Source organism: Lygodium microphyllum, chromosome 16, assembly GCF_053477565.2.
Source record: "Lygodium microphyllum isolate KBCC chromosome 16, Lygodium_microphyllum_v1.1.10, whole genome shotgun sequence".
In the NCBI taxonomy this organism is placed as follows: Eukaryota; Viridiplantae; Streptophyta; class Polypodiopsida; order Schizaeales; family Lygodiaceae; genus Lygodium; species Lygodium microphyllum.
In genome coordinates, this window is record NC_141150.1 from 29,128,141 (window position 1) to 29,154,107 (window position 25,967).

Sequence of the window (25,967 nt, forward strand, 5' to 3'; positions counted from 1 at the left end):
GATGAGCCAATCGTTCAAAAGAGATACAAAATGAACCCAAAAAGATTAAGGAACAAATTAACAAATTGTTGAGAGCTGGTGCTATCAATCGAGTCGATGAAGTGACATGGTTATCTCTTATAGTAGTGGTACCTAAGAAAAAATAGGAAGATCAGTGTGTATGGATTATAGGAAATTGAAAGTAGCTACTATTATACGGATTCCTTCTAGATTCCTTTTACTAATTATTTGTTTAATGATGTAGCATGACATGAAATATATAGTTAATTTTGTTGGGTGGATTTTCAAGCTATAATAAATTTAGGATGCATCCATAAGTTATGGATAAGACTCCTTTCATTACTATGAAGTGGGAAGCCTATTTCAACACGGTGATGAACTTTGGATTGAGTATTGATTGATGATTTTTTATCTTTCATAGTAGGAGAGAGCACTTGAAACATCTTAGGCTATGCTTTGAGAGATGTAGGAGATTCAAGATGTCCCTTAATACTTTCAAGTCACTTTTTGCAGCAAAGAGGGGTGTGCTCTTAGCCATATTATATCTAAATAAAGCATGGCTATAGATCTAAGAAAGATAGCAATAGCTATTCAAAAGCCTAAAGCTCTGATTAATGTGCAAGAAGTTGTGATATTTGTTAGCTAGGTAAAGTGGCATAGAAGAAACTTAAGGTACTTGTCACATATAACCAAGAAAGGTATGTAGTATGCTTGGAGGGAAGATCGTGAAAAAGCTTTCAATATTCTTAGGAAAATGCTAGTGGTTGCTTCAATACTATAGCCTCTTGCATGGGACCTGCCCTTCCATGTATTTGTGTATGCTTCTAGTCTAGTTGTGGGAGTTGCACTTATGTAGGATGATTAGATACCTAGTGTCATGACACTGCACGTCCACCATGGCAAAGCGACTTTGGAGTATCTTGATTCTATCACATTTCTTTTGTGCTTAAAAGATGTTGGTGTCAAGCCATCTTTTACATGCCGAAAGAATCAAATGGGGTTTGGAAAGAGAACTTTTTATGGTCAAAACACTTGTGGACATGTATGGTAAATGCAGATTGCGTGTGGAAGCATGGAAAGTGTTTGATAGGATTTATATGAAAATTGAAAGTTTGTGGAATGCATTAAACATACCATATGCTGAACATGGTCTTAATGATGAGGTGCTCACGGTTTTCAAAGAAATGCAACTGGAAGATATCATTATTGGATGCACTTATGTATGCTTTCATCTTGAAAGATTACTAGCAAAATGGGAGCTTTTGAATTAGGTGAGTTCACACATAGTGAAAAAATGAGAAGGGAAATCATGGAAAAAGAGCCTCGCTTACACAAAGGACTAGTTATTATGTATACAAAATGTGGCTTGCTAGTAGAGGCAACCAAGGGATGCTAGAGGCAACCAAGGCATTTGGCACTTTGCCACTTCAAGCTATAGTTGTATGGAATGCATTGATTGTGCATTATATAGAGTAGGGGCTTGAGGAGGTAGTGATTCTAACCTTTGAAGAGAAGTCTGGAGCTTCCTGCAGGTGTACTTGTGCATGGGTGTGTAACATACATCCTCTCATGCAAAAAAGAGTAGTAGGCCAAGTATGATGAAGGAGAAGTCCCTTCATTCAATCTAGCAATTAGGCTCATTCGTGATAGTCACTGGGTGTGTGTCAAGACAGCAACTGTTGTTGTAGATTGAAGAGTGGAAATTACAAGTCTTATGGAGCAGAAGATGATTATAAATGCATTAAATTCTGGAGCCAAAGTTTTCATGCATGGCAGACTTTGAGGATTCTTTCACAATGATGAGGAGCGTGTGATGTGAAAGAGTATTGTCCTCATCATCATCAGAATAGCAATACTATAATTGGAATGATGGATTTGTTTAGAGAATACAATTCTGCACATTATCAGGCCATGGATCATGATCATCATCACGATAGCAGTGTAATTAGGCACATGGGTTTGCTGAGAGAAGATTAGTCTTTTATCCCATTTATTGTGAGGCTCCATCTTGACCTCAAGCTTACCATCCATTAGCTCTAGGGTCTGTTGTCTGAGGCCCAAGTGTTTGAGGCCCTAGTAGAGGAAAAGACCTGTGTTACTGAGAGGGGGTGACAACGACCTCATAATCTGATTATAGAGCATAATTTTTATTACATACGATATTGTATTTAGACGAACTCTATAGTTGACTAAGTTTTGATTTACCCTGCAATAGGCATGTAGGATTTCAAGAGCTATTGAAGACCTCCAGCTTGGCTATTTGACAGATGACAATAGCAGAAGCTGATTGGAAGTATCTGACAAAAGGATTAATCATAGGAAGTATCGATGAGGCGATCTTCTTTTTTTTGGGGGGGGGGGGGGGGGGGGACGCAACTCATAATGGATGCAATATGTTGTTTTTTTTGAAGAGTCTTCAAGTTTTTTTGAAGGGTTGGGTGGCAACATAAATTATTGGAAGATAATGGCGGCCTCGTTTGGCGGCCGCTGTGGCATGATTCGAGGAAGAAAAACAACAATTTTGGAACGCATGTGATGGCAATTATTGCAAGACTTACAATTAAAAGAAAGTAGAAAGGCATTTCTAAATGCTTAGTAAAAATCCTTAAACACTTTTATGTTTTGGCCTTGACGACTTAGGCTTTGAACATTTATAGAAATGAAAAAGGCTTAAAACCCCTTAGTTTTTGAAAAGTCAAAAAGAACAAACATGTGAAAATATGAGAAAATTTCATATATAAAGGAGGAAGAGTGGAGTCCTCACATGAACACAATATTAGTTTGGGAATCTCCCAATTACCATTTTTTGAATACTAAAAATTTGGCACTTGGATAACATGGCCATAAGTTTCTCAAAACCATACGATGTGACCTATCATTGGAATGCACTTGAAAAAATGGAATCTATTGAGTTATAGAGAGCCCGATTTAGAGTTATAGTTTTCAAGTTATGAAAAATCCAAAGATTTGACCATGTGTCCCAAACTTATGGGAAATTCCCATATTCCCTAATATGGTGTTCATGGGGGTTGGCTATTGAGTATGAGCTTTGAGCTCCTCGCCCTCCTTGAAGATCTTACCATCAAATCTATGGGGGTGGCTATTGAGTATGAGTTTTGAGCTCCTTGCCCTCCTCGAAGATCTATCCATCAAGTCCTCACATTCCACCTTCTTCTCTTCTCTCTCAGATCAAGATTACTACCTTGACTTTTGATTAGCCAGTGATCCTTTGCTTGCTTTAAAGAGATATGGAAAATGTCTCTTCAACGGCCTCGTTGTCCTTGCTACCCATGTCTTGTTGATGGTAGAAGTTGAGAGAGAATTCATAGGGAAGAGGAGGAATCATTTTGGTGAGTGGCATCATATCAATGAAAAATTTGTCATCACAAGATTTATCTCAAGCTCTTCATATGTCTTTTGAACATATCCTTTAACTTCCCTTGACCAAGAGTCTTTTGAACATGTATCTTGACCATACCTTTAATCAAGGAGTATGTTTTCACATTCGCCTTGTATCTAAACTTCTTCTTCTAGGTAGTTATCTTATGTTGATTACTCTTCATCATTCTTTTCTCCCATCTCACAAAGCGTCATTTTGGTGAGAAACTTTTACGAACTCCCGTGTATTTTCCATGCGACACTGGCTGGTTTAGACTGATATATTATGCAAGTAGAAGATTAAGTGCTTTCAGAAAGAACTACTTTGTGATGGAGAGAGAAGCCCTTGAAATGGTTTATTTGGTTCAAAAATTTAGGCATTACTTGCTAGTAGGTAATCAAGTGATCTTCCATGTGGACCACCACGCTCTATTGCTCCTAATAAATAAACCTCAATTAATAGGAAAATGGACTAGATGGATGTTGTTGTTACAAGATATTCACTTCAAGGTCATTCACACTCCAAGAAAAGAACATATAGTGACTGACTGTATTAGCAGATTGGGAAATAATGATGTAGAAGTAGGAGCTCTTGGTCAACTACAGAATGCCAAACTCTTTGAAGTTTAGGTTGTAGATCCACATTCTTATTATGATTAGCTACTACATTTCTTGTAGGAAGGAGTAATGCTAGCACATCTTATAAGTGATCAAAGAAGGAAGTTAGAATCTAAGAGTAGATAATTTCAGGTTATCATGAATACATTGTGTGCTTAAGAAGGTGTATGCTTAAGTTATCAAAGAAGGAAGTTGGCATCTAAGACTAGATAATTTCAAGTTATCATGAATACATTGTCTAGACAAGGAGTTGACAATGTACTAAGAAGGTGTGTGCTTAAGTATGAATAGTTAGTAGTTCTCCATGAAGCCCAACCTTGATTATCAAGTGGTCACTTTTTTGGGGCGAATAAAAGCAAGAAAATTTGCAAGTTGGTTTGAGAGGGCCTACTATCTTGAGGGATACACATAAATATGCCAAGAAATTCTTCACTACAAAATACATGCCTCATATCGATGTTCAAAGTGACGAAAATGTTCATTAAAAAATTTGCCCCCATCCTTGCTAAAAACATCAATATTAATGACACCATAGAACTCTCACTATATGTATCGCTATTTACGTCGCTATTTGCAACATTGATAGGAGCTATACAAATAGCGACGCTTTGCGACGTGTGCACTAAATTTGCGATGCTAATAGCGATGGTTACAGAGAAAAAAAATTGTGGCAGGACAGCATCGGATAATGAAAGTGACGGTAGAATCATGGAAAAATACAAAGGATGATAATAACATAGTGCATAGAAAATGCAGACATAAATCACATGATCGTGAAAGAAGAGGATGTGTGTTCTACAGATCCAAGGGCAAGCTATAGATCCTCTCCATTCAAAATCTCGTCGCACCACAAAGGAGCATCAAACAAACTCTACAAAAAAAGAAACAACTACACATCAATCCACCATACAATAATGCATTTTAATTAAAATTAGTAACTATGGACAAGAAAGATGAGTGACTTACTGGGCCATCGCGTGCATACAATTAGTTAATCAATGCAGTGAGACCGTGTCTCTCTACATATGGAGTCTCTAGGTCAGTGGGATTGTAGTTTGTAATGGAGTGCTGCAAAGAAAACAAAATACAGCTATTAGAAACATGACTATCATTACAATGGATATTGCATAAAAATAAGAGAGAATAACAAAAGAAAAACTTACAAAGTCCTCCAAATAAGTCTTGTGGCTGCCACTCCCAAGATGATGGACCACTCTTGTCTCCAGTAGTGCCCTCACTGCCTCATGCTATTGTCTCCAACCTCCCGGAGAATCTCCTAGAGTCGGCGCCAATCATCTGCGTCTAGCCACTCGGGCTTTGAGGCCCCACTCTTAAGTTCTTGCATGTGTCCGATCATCTGTGCGACATGTATGCATACATGCACTCCATCATCCAGCCTATGAAAAACTATCTACTGTAGTGGGTACTGGAAACTCCTCATGCAAGAATGCTACTATGTAGTCCTTGCTCCCCTCTGGTATGTTCTTCTAATGATCCAAGACATTGTGTCGAAAAAAATTGTTAGCACAACTCTCTCATACGAGCCATCACCCTCCTCCCCTCATCATCAATAATAACGGCTCCTGTCCTATCATCTACAAGGTATCCATACCCCTTTGGGCTATGTCTAAGATGTGTCCTCTCACACGTATGACTATGCTCCTGGGCATATGCAGGAGACCCTTGTACATCTAGTGTACATACAGGGGTGGTATCTCTCAGATTAGCACCCATAGGGGTGCCACCTGCGAATAGCTAAGCAACAGTTAGAGTGACTGGAGTAGACATTCCCACAAGTGTGATTGAAGTAGATGCTCCATGTGGAAATGTCATCCGTGTGACCACGTTACATTCTATATTTTTTAATGTACATTGAAACAGATAATTAGTTGTCACATATAAAATCTAGAAACCCTAAGCACGTCATCACCTTTGGACTACATCCCCTAGAGAATTCCTACTCCTCAATTGAGACCTTTGTCCCTTCACGAGATGTTGCTGTCAAAGCTCCATGCAACCATCGCGTTGACATAAAGCACGTCATCTCCTCCATGCTCTCAAGATATCAAATCAATTGATGGCATGTACTATGTCGAAATTTAGATCACGCTTCTTCTCGATCTTTCCTAGCTTTCTCATGCCTAGCAAGCCACATCTCCATGGAGGAATGGTGCAACATACAAAAACGATTCACTTTCTCCTCCATTGCAACATCCATCTTTTTTTCTGCCCCATTTTGAGCCACCACATCTTCGATCAATCTATGATCGCCCTTTAGTGACTATAGCATAATATTGTTTGAATCCACTGTTGGTAGCCACTTTGAAATACGCACTTACGCCTCAGACACCAACCAACCTTCAGTCATGCTACCTTCTAGTCAAGCTCATTGTCACACAAAGCCTTTTAGGGCTTTCATGAAGTGCTCCAAGAAAAACATCCATCGCGTATGGATAGGTCTTGCAATGTCTACTTCCCCCTCTACAAGATGCACCAAGAGGTGCATTTGTATGATGAGCATGCTGGTGGGCAAGTGCTTCTCAAAGAGACAGACAGTCTCCACTACTCCCCACCTTGTAGATTCAATAGAGGATGTCTTGATCTCCTTTTGTGAGATCCATTGCACTAAATTTGACAACTTGTAAATCGGCTTGCATATTTTTGGAGTAAGGTATCTCGTGATCACGATCGGTAATACAAAGTGCCACAAATGAAGAAGCATTACGAACAATGACTACACTCCAAAAAGCAAAATAAGCAGGCCACTTACAATCCAATCGTATTACAAACTTGACATATATTATGCTAATCATGGGATTTTAGCTTGGATAATTGGTCGTCTTTAGAAAATGTGAACCTGAGAAAATGCATCATACCCGTCGGAGTGCAGATAGACTTGATAATTTGCTTCATAATGAGCTCCTTTTTAATGGACAAAACCCAAGGAACGTGAGGTAGTTGCAAGTGACCGTCAACACTCGGCTGTGGCCAAAGCACCTTTATCTTGCATACCTCCTCAAAATCCATTCGTGCCCCTGCAGTGTCTCTCTTTCTTGTGATGTGGTCCAATAGTAAGTTGCCCACATTCTTGAAAATATGCATGGGATCCAATATAATGGTTGATCTATAAGTGGGTAAAATACGACAACTCGTAGAAAATTGAGAATCCTCGCATTTGTTTGGATGTGACTCTGTGTGGACGATTTTCAGCTTGTACTAGCTTTGGGCATTCATTTGTTTTGGAGGTCGTCCAAGAAAACCTTGCCTTAGTTCATGACCCTCTGGTAAGAGAGTGGTGTGTCCTTGATATACTATCTTCCTCATGGTTTGTGACCTTCAAGATTCTAACTATGGCCCACACAATGGACACACATGATAACTTGAGGTAACCAGACCTGTCCCAATGCCTCTATCCAATGAATAAAAACTTGAATGAGCTATGATAGATATTACTGATGAGAATGGAAGCCTACTTACCTGAGCACTCCTTGAATCCAAGAAAGTCAAGCATGGTCTGCATGAGAATGGCTCATATATTTGCAGACCTTTCACCATCACACTTGCTCATATCTTCCATAGCGACGCCCTCCTCCCACAAAAACTTAAGCTCATCGACTAATGGACGAAGATACATGTTCATATTCTTGACTTTGTAGTAGCCACGATTGAGCAAGATTAGGATGAGGTGTCCTTTCTTTGTAGAAAGCCATGGAGGGATATTGTAGTTAACAAGGACTACAAGCCACATACTATAAGAAGTTGAGCGTAGACTGAATGGGTTCATGCCATCCATAGCAAGATTGAGCCAAAGATTACTTGGCTCTTGGGCAAAGCTTGGAAAGGTAGAGTCAATGTGGCTTCATGCACATGAATCTATTGATATTTGTTGGACTCCATCTGCGAATCTATTCTGCGCATGCCACATTGTCAAGCTCGCCATGCTAGAGGTATAAAATATGTGATGTATACAGGGGATAAGCTGAAAGTGTCTAAGAACGTTTTGAGGAATGATTTACCCTTGCAAGTCCTATCGATACCTGTGAGTACCATACTTTAGAAATGTCTCCATAGTCTCGTACTCTTCTCAAAACAGTACCCAATTGTTGACACATGTATGGATGCTATTGTAGTCCATGCCAAGATTTCCTAAAACATGTCGCGCATCATTACGAGACTCACACATGGTATTTGCAAGTGGTAATATATGATACTTAACTTGAAAAAAATCATAAAACACCTTGAAAAAGCACAATTGTTTTTTATAATGGTGCCAAAAAGAAATCAACGAAGAGTACAAAGAAGGTACCTGAACAACTTTGTTACACTTACATCACTCCACCTGTATTTTGATTGCACACTTAGGAATGCAAGCAGTGCCTTCAAGAAAGACACTCAACACCCATCATATAATAGTATGGTTGCTTCCTCTCTAAGCGGATCAAATGTCTCAACATCCATGGGTATCAATGCATCGATCATTGCCTCCATCTCAGGCTCCAAGGTTGTAGGAAAGTCTGAAAGATTGCCTATCTCCTTTGGTATTGACAGTATAGATTGGGTAGTGCCTTCCAAGTGATGGATTGACTTAGGCACTCCATCCATCGCATGCCCCACAAACTCTTCTAAGTGGGCATAAAAGGTGCAATCCTCCTTGGGATGAGATGTCACCTCCCTATAATAAATTTTACGGCCACATTCAATGTTTTGTATATGATATTCAACTAATTTGCGAATAAAATGCATGATTGATATACGCTTTTCTTATCATTTGCTCAAAATCTGAGATCGCCTGATCAATGATCTCTGATTGAAACTCGCTGAAGCATCGTATGTGTTCTATAGACAATCGACATTTTCGTCTAATTGCCAGCTTACATTGACAACAAGGACATGGGACCCACTCATTAAGATAAACCTTGCGATCTTGAACATCACTGCCTTCATCGTTTTCCATTTGGTCTACGTTACGACAAGCAATTTGTTTTTGCTATCATTCTTTTTTTCTTTCTTAAATTATTTGAGAAGGGATTTCTTCTCTTGTAACTCAACAAAATCAATGTATGTAAAGTCTCCACCCACCCGGGCCTATAGTATGTAAAGTCTAATATGCTATGCATGGGGGCGAGGGACTAGCTACCCTAGGTCAGAGTGTTCCCCGCGTCCTATGGTATTGTAGTGGACCTTGCTACCTTTTTTCCTTTATGTATGACCCGATATGCAAATGATATGAGGAGGTACCACAAAGCATGCCAATAAAACCATCCATTCATCTCCAAGTCAAATCTCTCTTTCGCTTTACCGGGCCTAGAGGCATAGGCTTTCTGCGTCTTCCCAAAGCATCGAACACACCTAAGGTACATCCTTAACTCTATATATATATATATATATATATAAGCATCAAACACACCCAAGGTGCAACTTTAACAAAACCTCTCTCTCTCTCTCTCTCTCTCTACTACTACTACTACTACTACTACTACTACTACTACTACTACTACTACTACTACTACTACTACTACTACTACTACTACTACTACTACTACTACTACTACTACTACTACTACTACTACTACTACTACTACTACTACTACTACTACTACTACTACTACTACTACTACTACTACTACTACTACTACTACTACTACTACTACTACTACTACTACTACTACTACTACTACTACTACTACTACTACTACTACTACTACTACTACTACTACTACTACTACTACTACTACTACTACTACTACTACTACTACTACGGGCCTTCTCGAATCATTGAACACACCCAAGGTGCACCTTTAACAAAACCTTTCTCTCTCTCTGTCTCTCTCTCTCTTTCTACCACCACCATCACCACCACCATCACCACCACCACCACCACCACCACTACTACTACTACAAATAAGAAAAGAAGAAATTAAAGAACAAGATCTTACCCTCTCTTTGTTTTTCATCCATTCCTTCTCCTCTCTCCCTCCCTCTCCCTCTCTTTCTCTCTTCCTCCCTCATTTCCTCTCTTTCTCCTTCAATACATATCATTCTTAAGGAAAAAAACTAAAGAAAAGGAGAAAAAACAAGAACAAGCCAAGAGAGAGCAATGCACTCAATGCAAAGGTCCAAGGATGGATTTAGTGGCTCCTCTTCGCAACGACGACTCCTCTTTGCCCTTCGTGCACTTCCTCCTCTTCTTCGCGAATGGCGGCAGACATTGGCGGTGAGAAGCTCTCCTTCTCCCTCTTTCTCTCTTTCTCTCCCTCTCCCTCCCAAATGCACGATATAATTTACTCTCTTTTTTGCTCTTTTACACAAAATGTCGTGCTCGGGTTTCGGCCCGCGCTTTTTTCTGTATGAGTACTATCTCTATTTGTGTTGCAAATAGCCGAGTAAATAGCAATGGCCATTTGTGACACAAGTAGCAACGCCGCTAATTTTTGTTGCAAATGGTCGTTGCTATTCCCCAATATCCTTGTAGTGCTTGCAATGTTTGAAGAAGAATTAGCCTCTTGATAGAGATAGTATGCAGAATCATCTTGTAATTTTGCTTGAGTCATTTCAAAAATGAGGAAAAGATTTTTCTGCACCCATTAAATCAGCTACAAAAAGTGTAGCCATGTACTTATATTCGAATATCATGACGAGGTTTGGATGCCCTATAAAGCTAAATACTAATAGGGGCAAGCACTTTTTGAATCAGACCATTCAAATGTTAACAACCAAGAACATGATTTTACATAAAAAGTTCACTCCCTATCATCCACACACTGATCGAAAAGTAGACATCTCTAATAATATTCCAATTTTTTGTATTTTGAAGGACATAATTGGATGCAAAGCTAGATTCTACATTATGGGCTTTTAGGACTACATATAAGGTTACAACAAGACTTACACCCTTAAGGTTGGTGTACTGTTTATAGGTTTTGGGAGCATGGAGTTCGTACTTCCGATCTTGAGAATTGCCATAGACACAAAGTAGATTGTGAAAGATAGTGTAGCATAGGTTGGAATTGCTCCAAAAATTAGAGGAGGATTGGATATTAGCTACCTATGTATTAAGGGTCAAACAATCAAGAAGGCAAGCATGGGTGAATTGGCATATAAAGAGGAACGTATTTGAAGACGGGGACTGGGTTATGGTGTAAAATTCAAGACTTGGAAAGTTTCCCCAAAAATTGAAACTTAGGTATGAAAAACCATTCATTATCTAGAAGGATCTTAGACAATGCACATTTTTGTTGAAGGACTTGAAGGAAAATATATTGAAACCTATAGTGAATGGTTTTAGGTTTAAAAGATTGGTTCAACCTTATTATACTCCTATTAACCTTATTATTTCTAGTTGGGGACATCAATTAGTAAAGGAAAGTTACTTGTGTGAAGGGTCACAAAGTCATGAGAGAATGAGAAAATGAGAGTGAGATAGAGTAATCTTGAGTGAGACCTTAATGACATGATAAACTTAAATATTTGAGCTAATGGGTATTATAGGAAGCATTTTGTACTTTGACTTAGATAGGTAGATATCTTTGTTATGTTTGGACAAGGCTCTTAACACAATCTTATGAATGAGAGATGGATGAAAAAGAGGATACATTCTGTATTTACCCAATGCAATATAGCTATTAGATGACCATGTCACATCACCTTCTAGCACATAGAACATTATGGAATGTTTGATTTCTCCTAACTACACTAACTTGTGGAAAATGTTAACTTGTAAGGCCACTAATCCTAGAGGCCCACTTGATGCTATATACATCCTTGGCAAACTTGTAAAATGGATATCTTAGAAAAAAAATCTTAGCCTTCGCAAATTATGTAAAGAACTAAAATACTTGTGCTATTAGTAGAGAATTACTTTCCTACATCCATCCTCACCAATCAAGTGCATTTGCTAATATACCTTGTGGATGAGTCATGTATTGTACTAGGCATGGTACACAATAGGTCGATGCTTTTCCCTAAATGTTTGATAAATGCATCAATAGGCTTTGTGCAATAAAAGGTAAGGCCCAAGGGCTCCATGAATGAAGGGTGTTCTATATTGTGAAATGTTTAGGGGATCAACCCGTCCCCTAGTATCATCCAGGACACGTCTTAGCAGTCCGTCGGAAAGGATGTCTAGAAAACTCTGCCCGGCACTCCCATGGAATGTTACGGGTTTTGCGATCTAGTCTTCCCGCGTCTGCCATGTAGCGGAAGTATCCTGGCCGTTTCCCACTTAGGATTGACCGGAATTAGGGTTTTCATGTTTGGTCATTAGCTAACAACATCTAGCGTCAGACCCGAGAGAACTACTTTACGCAGAAATGCCAAGTCCAAAGCGGATTCACGCTGCACTTGGTTCAAGGAGAATGGGAAACGAGAGGGATACAAGGCTCAACCTCTTTGCCATAAGGCATAGTCCCATTCCGTTCCCCTAAAACAGCGTAAATTGGGTAAGACGTATCTCTAGGTCATTGTTCTCGTTATTCGTTTTGATGATGATGCTCATCCCGCTGTTCTTCGAGATTTTTGAGAAAAGTTCCCAGCTAACCAGGACCACCCAACCGTAGGACGGACCCATGGCCCATCCTCCGCACTTTCCTCGGTTTCTTTTAGTTATGTAATTATCTAACACATTAATTTGACATATAACAATTAGCTTTTTTAATTAACCCTGTTAAGCACTGGTTCCTTCACGTAATCTTATCACGTGACATAGAAAAAAAATATCAAGCAAGTTCTTTTAACATTTCATCATTTTATCTTTGAAATACAAGGAGTTCCGTCTGTAGGCTTGTCCATAATCCGCCCGGAGGCTATCCAGTAATCCCCAGGGATCACTATTCCAAGCTTCCGCCCGTCAACTAGTATGCGAGCCTCGAGATCCAATCCCGAGTCACATTAGCCTCTTGTGCAGGACTCAGAAGGCGAGGGCTTTACGGCCAGAGCCCCCCTGGCACCCAAGCGTCCTCCTACTCCAAGTAGAGCTCAACAGAGAGACCTCTCCTGGCGGGTTCGGTCCACGTTCTCGGCGCGGTGAACAACCCCCTTGGTTAGGGTTAGGCAGGTAGTCGGGGGTAACTGAAACTACCTCTTCCTTCAGGCCTTCAACCTGAAGTATAGGTACTCATTTAATTTGTAATTCATAATTCAAACAGAGCCCTAAAATCTCTAGCAAACACAAACATTTCCATTAATCAACCCAGTTGTTTGGCAACCTGCTAAGGAAGTGTTCTTTCCTTTTTGAGTGTATCAGCACTCGTTCCCAAGGTTTCTTGTAACTTGGCAAGATCTTTTACATTCCGGTGTAGGACATACCCAACTTGGTTAACCCTAAAGTTCCTTAGATATGCTAGTTTCCAGTTTACAACTTTCCTTATTTAGAAGGATATCCAAAAATACGTCTTTTTGCAAGATAACTTGCGTAGGGGTCTGCCATCCTTGATGAGGGTTTTTACCCTTTCTCCTTGTGAATCAATCACAAGACTAAATGATTTCATACTTGTTGCGCAAATCCTGCGATGGAATAATCTGTTTAGATTCTTTAAGCTGACGTATGTTAGGCCTAGGGTTTCTTCTTTTAAGAGCCTTAGGGACAAACCCTAGTTTCTTATCTTTACGAATTTATTGTCCTTACAGTAAGGAAAGTAGTCAAGTGCTTAGGGTATGAATATTTCTATGTTTAGATTGGTTTGGATAATTTTTGGGAGGTAATATTAATCGTCTTGTCATGGTTTTTCTATCCTTGTGACAATGTACTTTCCAGTCAATACGGTTTAATTCTAACTTCCGTTTTCCTTACAGATGAGCTCATGCCAAATAACAACATTTTCCTGGCTAAGATGTGCAATTAGCAAAGATAACCTTCTAGTAATTTGAGCATCGAAAGAAACCTTTCATGAATTTAACCATTTACAATGATTCATTACGAAAGGAATAAGACTAATGGTGCAAAATATAATTTCTACACCTTTAGGAATTAGCTAAAATATACTACTATAGTAAATGGATAATCTTGCTCGTAATTTATAATGCTTGATGCAAATTGAAGAAAGCTAAGGTCTATACATTGTCATTTATAATCTAAACTCCTTCGTTACAAATAACTCGAATAATTATAACCTATCCTTAACAATTTTTCTTTGCATGATCGACTTAAAACCGAATTAAAGCCAAGAAGAAAAATCTGGTTTTGGGGTGAGATATCCACATGGATACCGGGAGATGACCCTCCCGCAGCTACACCTTGGACTTTCTTCGGCGGCATCGTAGTTCGAATGTGAGATAGCCTTTTCCTCTTTCTTCTGGAATTCCACCGTCTCTTTGGATCAAAAAAAGTTTATGGGTGAGTGTGGTTTTGCAACCACGGAACCCTTGGAGGATTTTGACTTGGGGTAGAAGGAATAGAAAGCACTTATTCTCCTTCCTTCCCTTTCTTTTATCTTTTTCCCACTCTTCCTCCTTCACTCTTCCTCTACTTTCCCTCCCTATCTTTTATCTTTTCCCACTCTTCCTCCTTCACTCCCTCTTTTCACTCCCCCTACTTTCCCTCCCTATCTTTTATCTCACAGCTACTTTTTCCTTACGGGATATCATCTGAGGCCATGATGATGATTTGGATTCTTAGGTTCAGGGGGGGGGAAAAATAATAAGGGGGATACGGGGGATTAAGAGGAAAGCTTAGGGAGTTGTGGGAAAAAAGAAAAGAGTTATGAGGGGGGGTTGAAAAAGGGTTAAAAAGGGTTATAAGGGGGTGAAAAGGCTTAGGGGAATAAAACATGGGGGGGGGGGGGGGGGGGAGGGGGGAGAGGTAGGTTCCCAAAGTCAAGGGAGGGGCTTAAGGGGAAAAGGGATTTTAAAATCCTAGGGGGGGTGTGTGGTTCCAAAAACCATGGGAAGGGGCTAAGGGGATTTTTGAAACCCGAGGGGGGAAAAAGGGGGCTTAGGGGGTAGTAGGGTATAGGAAGGGGGGTTAAAGAGGCCCCCCCTTTGGAAGCTTCCAAAAGCTTTGGGGGGGGGGGGGGGTGGTTATGGCCGTCCGTCTTGACGGCTAAATGGGAGGTGGCTTCACGCTCACCCTCTTCTCCTTAGCAGCGACTCGACGCAACAGAGGGACGGCTTCTTCCCTTCCTCACACGACCCTCCTTCCTCTCTCCCTCACAGCTAACAACCTCCCACTCTACTTCACGGCTGCCCAGCGTTAGAGTATCCCCTCTTGTCTCCCTTTTTCGCAGACTGACGGCCTCCCTGATTTAAATAGGGGAGGGGAGGGGGATCTTCCCTCCCCTACGTGTCATCACGCATGTTCCCCCCCTCATCCCGAGCTCCACCAAGGAGCTTAATGGCTCCTTCTATTTCCCTCCCCCTCTAGCTCGTTAGTCGGGTGGAGGGATAAGGGGGAAATTAAAAAAAAATTATTTATCCAATTTTCATATTCCTTTGAGGCAGTTCACGCACGTGCTTCTATTAGCGAATCAGAATATTACATTCTCTCCGCCTTGGAGGAATCGAGATGTCCTCATCTCGAGATAAACTGGGGATATTGATGGTTGAGAGAGCTTTCATCTATCCAAGTGGCATCCTCTTTGGGATAATCTTTCCACTGGACGAGGCATTCTCTCAGGGTTCTAGATCTTAACTGTCTTTCCCTAACATCTAAGATCCTATCTGGTCGTAGCTCAAGGACTCCTTGACTAGGCATTACAATTTGTTGGTCATCAAGTACATGATTAGGGTTGGGTACATATTTTTTCAAGAGGCTGATATGGAATACATTGTGAACTTTTAGGTTCTCAAGGAGTTGCAATTTATAAGCATTGGGTCCTAGGCATTTGAGGATTTTGTACGGCCCACAATACCTTGGACTTAGCTTCTTGCATTCTCCTAAGGATAGAGAACTCTTTTTGGGGCGTACACGAATGAAGACCATGTCTCCTTCTTCGAAGACTCTATCTTGACGTTTCAAATCTGCGTATGCCTTTTGTCTATCCTTGGCCACTTGTATGTCTTGTCTTATTGACCTTATTTGATCATCCATGTCCTCCAACATTTGTCTTGAAGCTTCAACTCTTAGGGTTGTATCAGAAAAGTTTAGGGGACTTCGACAATCATGACCATACAATGCCTGGAAAGGGATCATTTGAATGCTCTGCTGGTAAGAAGCATTGTAGGCAAATTCAACCAAAGGCAAGAATTGAATCCACCTCTTCGGCTCTCGACAGCAATATGTCCTAAGCATATCCTTGATGACTTGATTTACTCGCTCTGTTTGGCCATCCGTTTGGGGATGGTAGGCGGTGCTAAAACAGAGTTGAGTCTCAATAGCTTCAAAGATAGCTCTCTAAAAGTGTGATGTGAAGAGAGAATCTCGATCACTAATGATTCTTCTAGGTAACCCATGTAGCTTGAATATCTCCTTGATAAACAATCTTGAAATGTCGGAGGCTTTATAGTTTGTCTTTACTGGAATCAGGTGTGCAACCTTGGTAAGCATGTCAACCATAACCATAATGGAATTGTATCCTCCTTGGACTTGGGGTAAGCCCACAACAAAATCCATACTGATGAATTCCCATTTCATTTGGGGAATGTCAAGCGGTTGTAGTTTCCCTGGCATCATGACATGTTCGGCTTTGATACGTTGGCAAGACAAACACTCAGTGACATACTTGAGAACGTCACCTTTAAGCCTCTCCCAATGGTAGCTCTTCCTAACTGCATTAAGAGTTTTAGCATAGCCAGGATGTCCTGCGAAAGGAGAATCATGAGCTTCCCATAATATCTTCTACTTAAGTGACTGGCTTGCTGGTATACACAGCCTTGTTCTGTAGTAGACAAGTCCATTATCAATGGAAAATTCCTGATACTTAGCTTGCAACTTCTGATTCTGCTCCTTGGTAGATATTTCCTTTATCATTGTTTGGTAGGCCAAATCATGGCATGCTTCCTCTCTAGCTAGTTCAAGTATAGGGTTGTTTGGCATAGATACTTTTCTAGCCAGAGATCTGGCCATTGATGGATTTTGCAAGATTAGGGAATTTAGGAATGCCTTGCGACTGAGTGCATCAGCAACTACATTCTCCTTCCCTGGTCAGTACTTGATTTCAAAATCATATTCCTCCAATACTTCAATCCACCGACATTGCCTCATGTTGAGCTCGTTTTGGGTAAAAATCCATTTGAGACTCTTATGATCAGTTACTAGAGTAAACTTGTTACCCAACAGGTAGTGTCTCCAAAGCTTCAGAGCATGGATGACAGCTAGTAATTCCAGATCATGCATGGCATAATTCTTTTCATGACTCTTCAATTTTCTTGAAGAGTATGCTACTGGATGACCTTCCTGCATAAGCACACACCCCAAGGCAAGAATGCTAGCATCAGTTTACCACCTCGAACTCCTTATTGAGGTCAGGAAGTTTTAGAATAGGTGCTGATACCAAACTTTGCTTCAATTTGTCGAAGCTATTTTGTTCGGAAGTTGACCATGTAATGGAAGTCTGCTTCTTTAGTAAGTCTATAAGAGGTGCTGCAATCAAAGCATAGTTTTTGATGAAGACCCTATACCATCCTGTCAATCCAAGAAAGCTACGTATCTCTTTGACGGATATTGGTATTGGCCATTCAAGCACATCTCTGACCTTGGCTGGGTCTACTGATATTCCTTCTGATGATACTATGAATCCCAGATATTCAATCTGACGCTTGAAGAATGCACACTTCTTCATTTTTGCATACAGCTTATGAGACCTCATTGTCTCAAGGACAATCCGAAGTTGAGGTTCATGATCTTCTTCCTGTTTAGAATAGACTAAAGTGTCATCGAAGAAGACAAGCACGAAATCATCAAGATATGGTCTAAAAATATCATGCATTAATCTATTGAAGGTGGCAGGTGCATTTGTAAGCCCGAATGACATAACCAGGAACTCAAAGTGCCCATATCTTGTATTGAAGGCCGTCTTTGGAATATCTTCTTACTTGATCCTTATCTGATAGTAACCTGACCTGAGATCAATCTTGGAGAAGATCTTTGCACCTTGAAGACGATCAAGAAGCTCATCTATTCTAGGAATAGGATACTTGTTCTTGACTGTTGATTGATTCAACCCTCGGTAATCAATACATAGTCGAAGTGTCCCACCTTTCTTTTTCAGGAATAGTACTGGAGCTCCCCACAGTGAGTTGCTAGGCTGGATGTAACCCTGATCCAACAATTGCTTGAGTTGTTCCTTCAACTCAATTGCTTCCGGTATGGACATTCTATAAGGTCTCTTTGCGATTGGTGCAGCTCCAGGCACTAGCCTAATCTCATGATCTACTTCTCTTTGAGGCGGAAGTTTAGTCAATTCCTCAGGGAATACGTCAGCGTATTCCTTTAGCCAAGAAGGTCCTTCATGAGACTCTTGCTTTCGATCTAACTTGTTGAGTTTGATCAGGTAAACGGGTAATCCTTTTCTGACTCCTTTTATGATCTGAGATACTTTGGCCAATTGGATTCTTGGCACTCCTGCCTCACCTTGAGTTGTGACAAATTCCCTTCCAGAGTTTCGAAAGGAAACTTGACCCTTTCCACAGTGAATGTGGGCGTCGTTGGGCTTAAGCCAATCCATTCCAAGTAGACACTCGTGGATACCTAAATTCATGACTCTGAATTTGACTGAGGTCTTCTTTCCTCCCAGAAAGAATTCCACCTTAGCAGTTTGCCTGATACAAGTTACCTCACGACCGTTTGCCAATTCTACAAGCAGGGTAGGTGCTTCTACTGTGGCTATTCCTAATCTTTTTGCACATGCTGGTGAGATAAAGGAATGTGTACTGCCACAATCAATCAAGGTTTTGAACCTTTACCTTGATAGTCCGACGGTGTCTGAATCCCCGAGAACTGGCGATTTGGCCCTTTCTTGTGTAAAGCGGCATGGACTATTGCTCTTTCGAATTCTGCTTCCATAGTCGGATCTTCCTCTTCTTCTTCGCATCTTTGACTATTGGCAATGCAGGCAGTTCTTCCTCTTCCACGGGTGGTGGCTCCTTGATCGCGGCCTGCACCTTGGAAAGGCATTTGACGATGTCCTCCGCTGAGCTTGGGACATTGCCTCTTGAAGTGACCGGGTTCATTGCAGTGGAAACAACAGAGGTTTTGGCCATTACTTTGAGCAGGAACAAAGTTGTTCACGCTATTCGTCCTTACTTTCTTCCTTTGTCCCTGATTGTGACCTTGAACTCTCTTCATTTGAGGTCTGAATGCTCCTCTGTTCGGGTCACTATAGGACCAAGTTTTGTTACCCCTTGGTTTAGCTTGCACCTCCTGAATTATAGGCACCGCTGTCGTATTGCTGCGCATTCGAGATGTGAAAACCACCCGAAAGTAGTGTGTGCGATTTCATACTTTATGCACACTTAGTTTTTGTGATTACATTTATGCTCTGCGTATTCAATCTATGCTGAATCTGGGCTTTGTGAAGATGCTCTGAATCTTTTTCAACTGATGGAATTTGAAGGTATTCAGCCAGACAGTATCACTTTTGCTAGTGTTCTCGCTGTCTGTAGTCATGCAGGTCTTATAGATAAAGGCCTATTGTATTTCGAATCTATGGACAAGGAGTATGGTATTTGTCCAACTATTAAGCACTATAATCGCATGGTTGACCTCTTTGGCCGTTTGGGACAATTCAATGCAGCTCTCACTATGTTGAATAAGATGCATCTCCAACTTGATCAAGCCTCCTGGAATACTGTGCTAACTGCATGCAGAGAATTGGGCAGCCTAGACCTCGGTAAGAAGGCATTTGAGTTGGCAGTTGATGCTAATGAACGAAAGTCTTCGGTTTACTTTTTAATGTCCAACATCTTTGCTCATCAGGGTGTGCAATAGTATAGTAAGGGTGTGCAGAAGTTTAATGATAGACATAAAAGATGAGGAGCTGAAAATGGAATATCTTTTCTAGTTCCATGGCCCACAATTCTAACTGATGCTTGACGGAGCGCTGGGGTGGCAATTTGGACGTCAAGAATAGCACAGGGAGGAGCCTATTTTTGGAGAAAGGAGAAAAATAGACGACGGGGGGGGAAAAGGAGGAAAACGTTGCTGTGAAGGAGGTGAAGCCAAAGGTGACGAGGGGGAAAAGCAGAGGGAATACTAGGAATCCTGTTTATAGATGGTGGAGAGGGGAGGGAAAGAAGTAGTCCAGACTGAAGGGGACGAGATCGTGGTGTCGTCAGGGATGACGACGACGGAAGGGTCGAATTGGGAGGAAGATGACAACGCAGATGCCGATGCTGAAGAAAAGCTCCGACGTTCCGCTAGACGGAGTCTCCACCTCTGACATCCTCAAAGATTGCAGCAAAAACCGTGACTAAAACTATTGGCAAGTCAAAGCAGTATGTGATGGTGCTACTCAGAGGGGGCATTCCCATGTCTTTTGGAGGCAGTGAAGAGCGGCAGCATAAGCAGAGCTAATATCCATTTGTTCGTCAAAGTTACATGTCGCGAATTTGATTTTCCTTTCAATAGAGAGCCAAAGGAAGGTTCTCGAGGATAAACTGGAGCCGCTGGCTGCAAAACAGGGACAGATTGCATTCGTAATTGGTGGAACTCGTGGCATATTCAGACGATCTTGAACTCTTCTTTATTCAAACATTATGGAGCTACCTTTACATCGATTGCAAGGGATATGAGAAGAAACTACTTCATGAATTGATAAAGAATATGATTCTTTATTACCTTATGGATGTCATCACTACTTTGGCCCATCTTGTTCCTTTGAGTGAGCTTCTTTTACCCCAATGTGCTCTCCCTCAATCCAGTGACATTGACTTTAGTGCTACACTAAAGACACAAACTAGCTGATTTATCAGTTGAAGAAGAATCTATTTTGAAGATATTCTCTTGACGACTGGATGATATATCTGATGCTCTTGTATTCTGATTTATAACATAAAGTGGTTTTCTTGCGAGGCTTTTGGTTGCTCCGTCTTGTTACTTGTACTTGAACCAAAAATTGTAATACACTTAAACCCTGGCATCATATTCGTCTTGATTATTTGTTTCGCTTGATCTTTCATCTTGGAATTTCACAAGAACCTCTGTGGTTGCGACATTGCTTTCACAAACCCTTCGACATCTTTGGTGAACCCGACGTGAAAGCGTCGCAGAAATTTCAGGATGGGAGACACTTCAGCCTCTATTTCAGCTTCCTCTACAACTCCAGCTGCCTCTACTTCAGCTCCATCTATGACTGCTGCGTCAAGTACTTCAACGGAGGATCTAAAACAGATTTTGCAGAATATGTCCATGTATATGCAGCTCCAAAATCAGCAAACACAAATGTATATGCAGCAGCAACAACAATTGCATCAACAGCAGTTGTCTCAGCAAAGGCAACTCTATTCGGAGCAGGAGAATGCAAACAGTGCGACTAAGGCTATTGAAGCAGTTGAGAGTGAGAAGAAGCTATTTGACGGGCGTAATGTTTCAGCGTATTTGAAGACATATGAGATCAAGATGGGATTTTTTGGAGTTCCTGCTGGACTTATGAGTAAGTACTTCCTTCGTCTTGTCACACCTACTTTGAGAACAAAAGTGACTGATTTGTTTATTCAAAATACACATTGGCAAGATTTTAAGAAGGCTCTTAAAGAAGAATATTTTCTTGAGGACTTTGGTATGGCTACTCGACGGTCATTCCGAGAGTGGGTCTACATGCCAAACAAGGGTCTTGATGCTTCGGAGTTGATTCGAGAATTTGAAGAAAGGTATAGTCAGCTTGATGCCATTGAACAAAGAGCATTGGATGTTGAAAAAGTTGAGCTTTTCTTGCAAGCTGCAGATCCTGCTCTTCAAGAAGAATTGGGTGAGCTTCTTGAAGATCGCACGAAGCCTATGGGTCTTAAAACTGATTGGCAGGATGCTCAGGATGCAGTCTCGACATTGACTAAGAGGAGGATATGGAAGACTCGCCTACAGAATGGTTCCATGACACCTACACCATCATCTGCTCCTATGCCTACTTCTATCCTTGTTATTTCTTCTCCTCCTCAGCCAGTTTCTTGGCCTATGCCAGTGCCTACTGTTTCTACTCCACCTATTCCTCCTATTCCACGACCGATGCCTACACCTTCTGCTCCAAACCCATCTGTTCCATCGGTGCCTACTTCTATTGATGACATAATCAAAGGTATCACAGATTTGACACTTGAGTCAGTCAAAGCGGAGTTGGTGGGTAAGTTGAAGGAGCAGTTTGCTTCGACTGTGCCTACTACTTCTTCCAGTGTTCCTACTGCACCTAGGAGTGCTCCTAGTGCTCCTAGGAGAGATCGGAGATGTATTTGGTGTGATAGTACGGAGCATCAGCGTTGCAGGGATTGTGACTCTTTCCAGGATGCAAGGAGACAAAATTTGGTATATTGGGGGCAAGATGGTAAGATTTGGTTGACTGAGACAGGAGCTCCACTTGCTACTAACTTTGGTAAAGGTGGAATGAAGAAGTTAGTGGAGGACATGGCTGCGCATACTTCTTATGTGACGGCTAGAGGTGATGCTTCTGCATATGGAGTACAGATTGAGAAGGGATCGGAGACTCAGTCCGCACTATGGACTTATGCTATGGAGACTGCAAACAAGGGAAAAATTCAGCAAACTGTTTTGACTAGCGCAGGCTCTAGCATCAGATCAGAGACAGGTTGGGACTCGCCTGTTGACAGGTATTATATTTATGCTTATTTGGCTAAATCTCATGGTGCAGATGTATTTGTTGAGGAGAAGCGTAAGAGGGATGAAGACAATCCAAGTGCAGCTAAGAAGACTAGAGAGGGTGAGTTTGTTACTCCACCTACTGCAGGACCGTCTTCAAGACCAGGGCCAGATCGACAGATGGAGGATGCTCAAAAGAGAGAAAAGAGGCAAGAGCCTAGAGAGAAAAAGCAGCCAGGATTCAGATTGATGTCCGACATTGAGACATCAACAGATATGAAGAAAATCTTTAATGATAAGATACTTGGCAGTGAGGTGACTTTCACTATTTCTGAGATTTTGGGCATCTAAAAAAGAGAGTTTCAGGATCAGTTTCAGGAGGTCCTGAAGAGGAAAAGACATGCATTGGTTACCACTGATGCACAGGGAGTTTTGATTGGAGAGTTGGATGATGATGATGATGAGGTTATGGTTGATAATGCTTCTGTTTTGCCGCAAGTAGAGAAGAGGGTTCAGCCTATGCATTATGCTGAAATTGATGAGCCTGTTTTGATACCGCGTAGTCACTTTTCGCGGAGCCATTGGGCTAGGGCAACTACAGAGACGATGGTAAAGGTTGGAGAGAAACAGGTGCCTTATGTTGCATTGGTTGATCATGGTTCAGAGATTAATCTCATTGTACGTGGAGTTTATGAGAGTAACAGATGGCCTATGGATGTAGAGCATGGGTGGCGTATGAGAGCCGCCAATAACACTGCAGGTGATTTATATGCTGCTTGCCCTAGTGTCAGGGTTTCTATTGGTGATGTAGAGGAGGATTTTCATTTCTTTGTGCAGGATTCATGCTCGTATCCCATAATTCTTGGACAGCCATTCATTACAGAGATGCGCATGGAGACAAAGGTCATGGATGATGGATCTGCTTATGCACGGATTCGCAGTAAAGATGGTATGAAAGCAGTTCAGTTTATGACTGTATGTGTGAACCATGTTAGAAACAGGGATACTCTCAGAGATGCACCCTTACCCACTGTGAGGGATTCGGGTTTTCATTAGGTACCGCCGTTTCGCGAGACGACGGTGGTACAGAGGAGAGGAGATTGGAGTTCTCGCCTCCTGGCAGCAGTGTTTTCTCCTCCGGTTATGTTGGGATTTCAGCAAACAGTTCAATGAGCTATCAGAAGACTTCTAGATTGTCTAGAGCTGCCAGGCAGTATATATGCAGGAAGGAGAAAAATTTGAAAAATGCAGGAATTTTGGAGGATGATGAGCACATAGATGGTATGTATGACAGTGTGATTTGTGCAGATACGATGTCAGAGATGGGAGATATGCTGAAAACTGATATGCTGAATTGTCATGGTAATGTATTAGTGCAGTCCCTGGACATGTTTCATGAAATTGCAGATTTTGTGTCACAGATTGAGTCAGAGGCTGAGGTAACTCAGCAAAGAGTGTTGAGTGCTGAAGAAATTCAGCAAACAGAGTTTCCAGCTGGTTATGATCAGCTTTCAGAGCGACTGAGGGCTGAAAATTTTCAGCCAACAGAGTTTACTGCTGAAATATTTCAGCATTCAGAGTTTGGGGCTGTTCCTATGCAGTCCATAGAGCAGAGGGCTGAGAATATTCAGCCATTGGAGTGCAGAATTGCTGATTTACAGCAAGGTTTATGTAATGCAGAAGAGCATAATGAAGCCAGGGTTGACACGAAATACAAGACTGTGGATAAGAAGGTGGATTTTATAGGCAAGATTATGGAGTATTGTTCTACCACTTCAGAGATACAGAGATTCATTGGAGCTTGTGTGTTTTATATGATTTGGATACCTCATTTTGCACACATAGCAGATTGTTTTTATCAGCTGTTTCGAAAGGGGCAGAAACTATTTTGGGATGAGAGCCACACTAGAACCATGCGGAAAATGAGGAAGTTATTGCAGATTTTTTGGAAGATGATGAAAAGATTGTTTGGGCCGTACATAGTCAGACATGTCTTTGATAATGCAACATATGAGCTAACAGAATTGGAAGGGACAGATGATATGACTGAAAATCTTGTTGATCTACCGGAAATGCAAAACGAAGAGATTGATTTGTTTGTGGATCTTGATGATAATGATCATGGGTAAGTTGGCCCATCCGGAGGATGCGCAGGATTAGAGGGGGTGGATGTCGTATTGCTGCGCATTCGAGATGTGAAAACCACCCGAAAGTAGTGTGTGCGATTTCATACTTTATGCACACTTAGTTTTTGTGATTACATTTATGCTCTGCGTATTCAATCTATGCTGAATCTGGGCTTTGTGAGGATGCTCTGAATCTTTTTCAACTGATGGAATTTGAAGGTATTCAGCCAGACAGTATCACTTTTGCTAGTGTTCTCGCTGTCTGTAGTCATGCAGGTCTTATAGATAAAGGCCTATTGTATTTCGAATCTATGGACAAGGAGTATGGTATTTGTCCAACTATTAAGCACTATAATCGCATGGTTGACCTCTTTGGCCGTTTGGGACAATTCAATGCAGCTCTCACTATGTTGAATAAGATGCATCTCCAACCTGATCAAGCCTCCTGGAATACTGTGCTAACTGCATGCAGAGAATTGGGCAGCCTAGACCTCGGTAAGAAGGCATTTGAGTTGGCAGTTGATGCTAATGAACGAAAGTCTTCGGTTTACTTTTTAATGTCCAACATCTTTGCTCATCAGGGTGTGCAATAGTATAGTAAGGGTGTGCAGAAGTTTAATGATAGACATAAAAGCTGAGGAGCTGAAAATGGAATATCTTTTCTAGTTCCATGGCCCACAATTCTAACTGATGCTTGACGGAGCGCTGGGGTGGCAATTTGGACGTCAAGAATAGCACAGGGAGGAGCCTATTTTTGGAGAAAGGAGAAAAATAGACGACGGGGGGGGAAAAAGGAGGAAAACGTTGCTGTGAAGGAGGTGAAGCCAAAGGTGACGAGGGGGAAAAGCAGAGGGAATACTAGGAATCCTGTTTATAGATGGTGGAGAGGGGAGGGAAAGAAGTAGTCCAGACTGAAGGGGACGAGATCGTGGTGTCGTCAGGGATGATGACGACGGAAGGGTCGAATTGGGAGGAAGATGACAACGCAGATGCCGATGCTGAAGAAAAGCTCCGACGTTCCGCTAGACGGAGTCTCCACCTCTGACATCCTCAAAGATTGCAGCAAAAACCGTGACTAAAACTATTGGCAAGTCAAAGCAGTATGTGATGGTGCTACTCAGAGGGGGCATTCCCATGTCTTTTGGAGGCAGTGAAGAGCGGCAGCATAT

The 25,967-nt window shown here is 41.4% G+C and overlaps 1 protein-coding gene across 1 annotated transcript; it reads left to right on the forward strand.

Moving 5' to 3' along the window:
* Positions 1-19,573: 19,573 nt before the first annotated feature.
* Positions 19,574-25,391, forward strand: LOC148022659 (putative pentatricopeptide repeat-containing protein At1g68930). Its single transcript, XM_087695244.1, has 2 exons — positions 19,574-19,844; positions 25,018-25,391. Exons 1-2 carry the CDS (start codon positions 19,574-19,576, stop codon positions 25,389-25,391), a joined length of 645 nt encoding a protein of 214 aa, XP_087551370.1.
* The last annotated feature ends 576 nt before the right edge of the window (positions 25,392-25,967 follow it).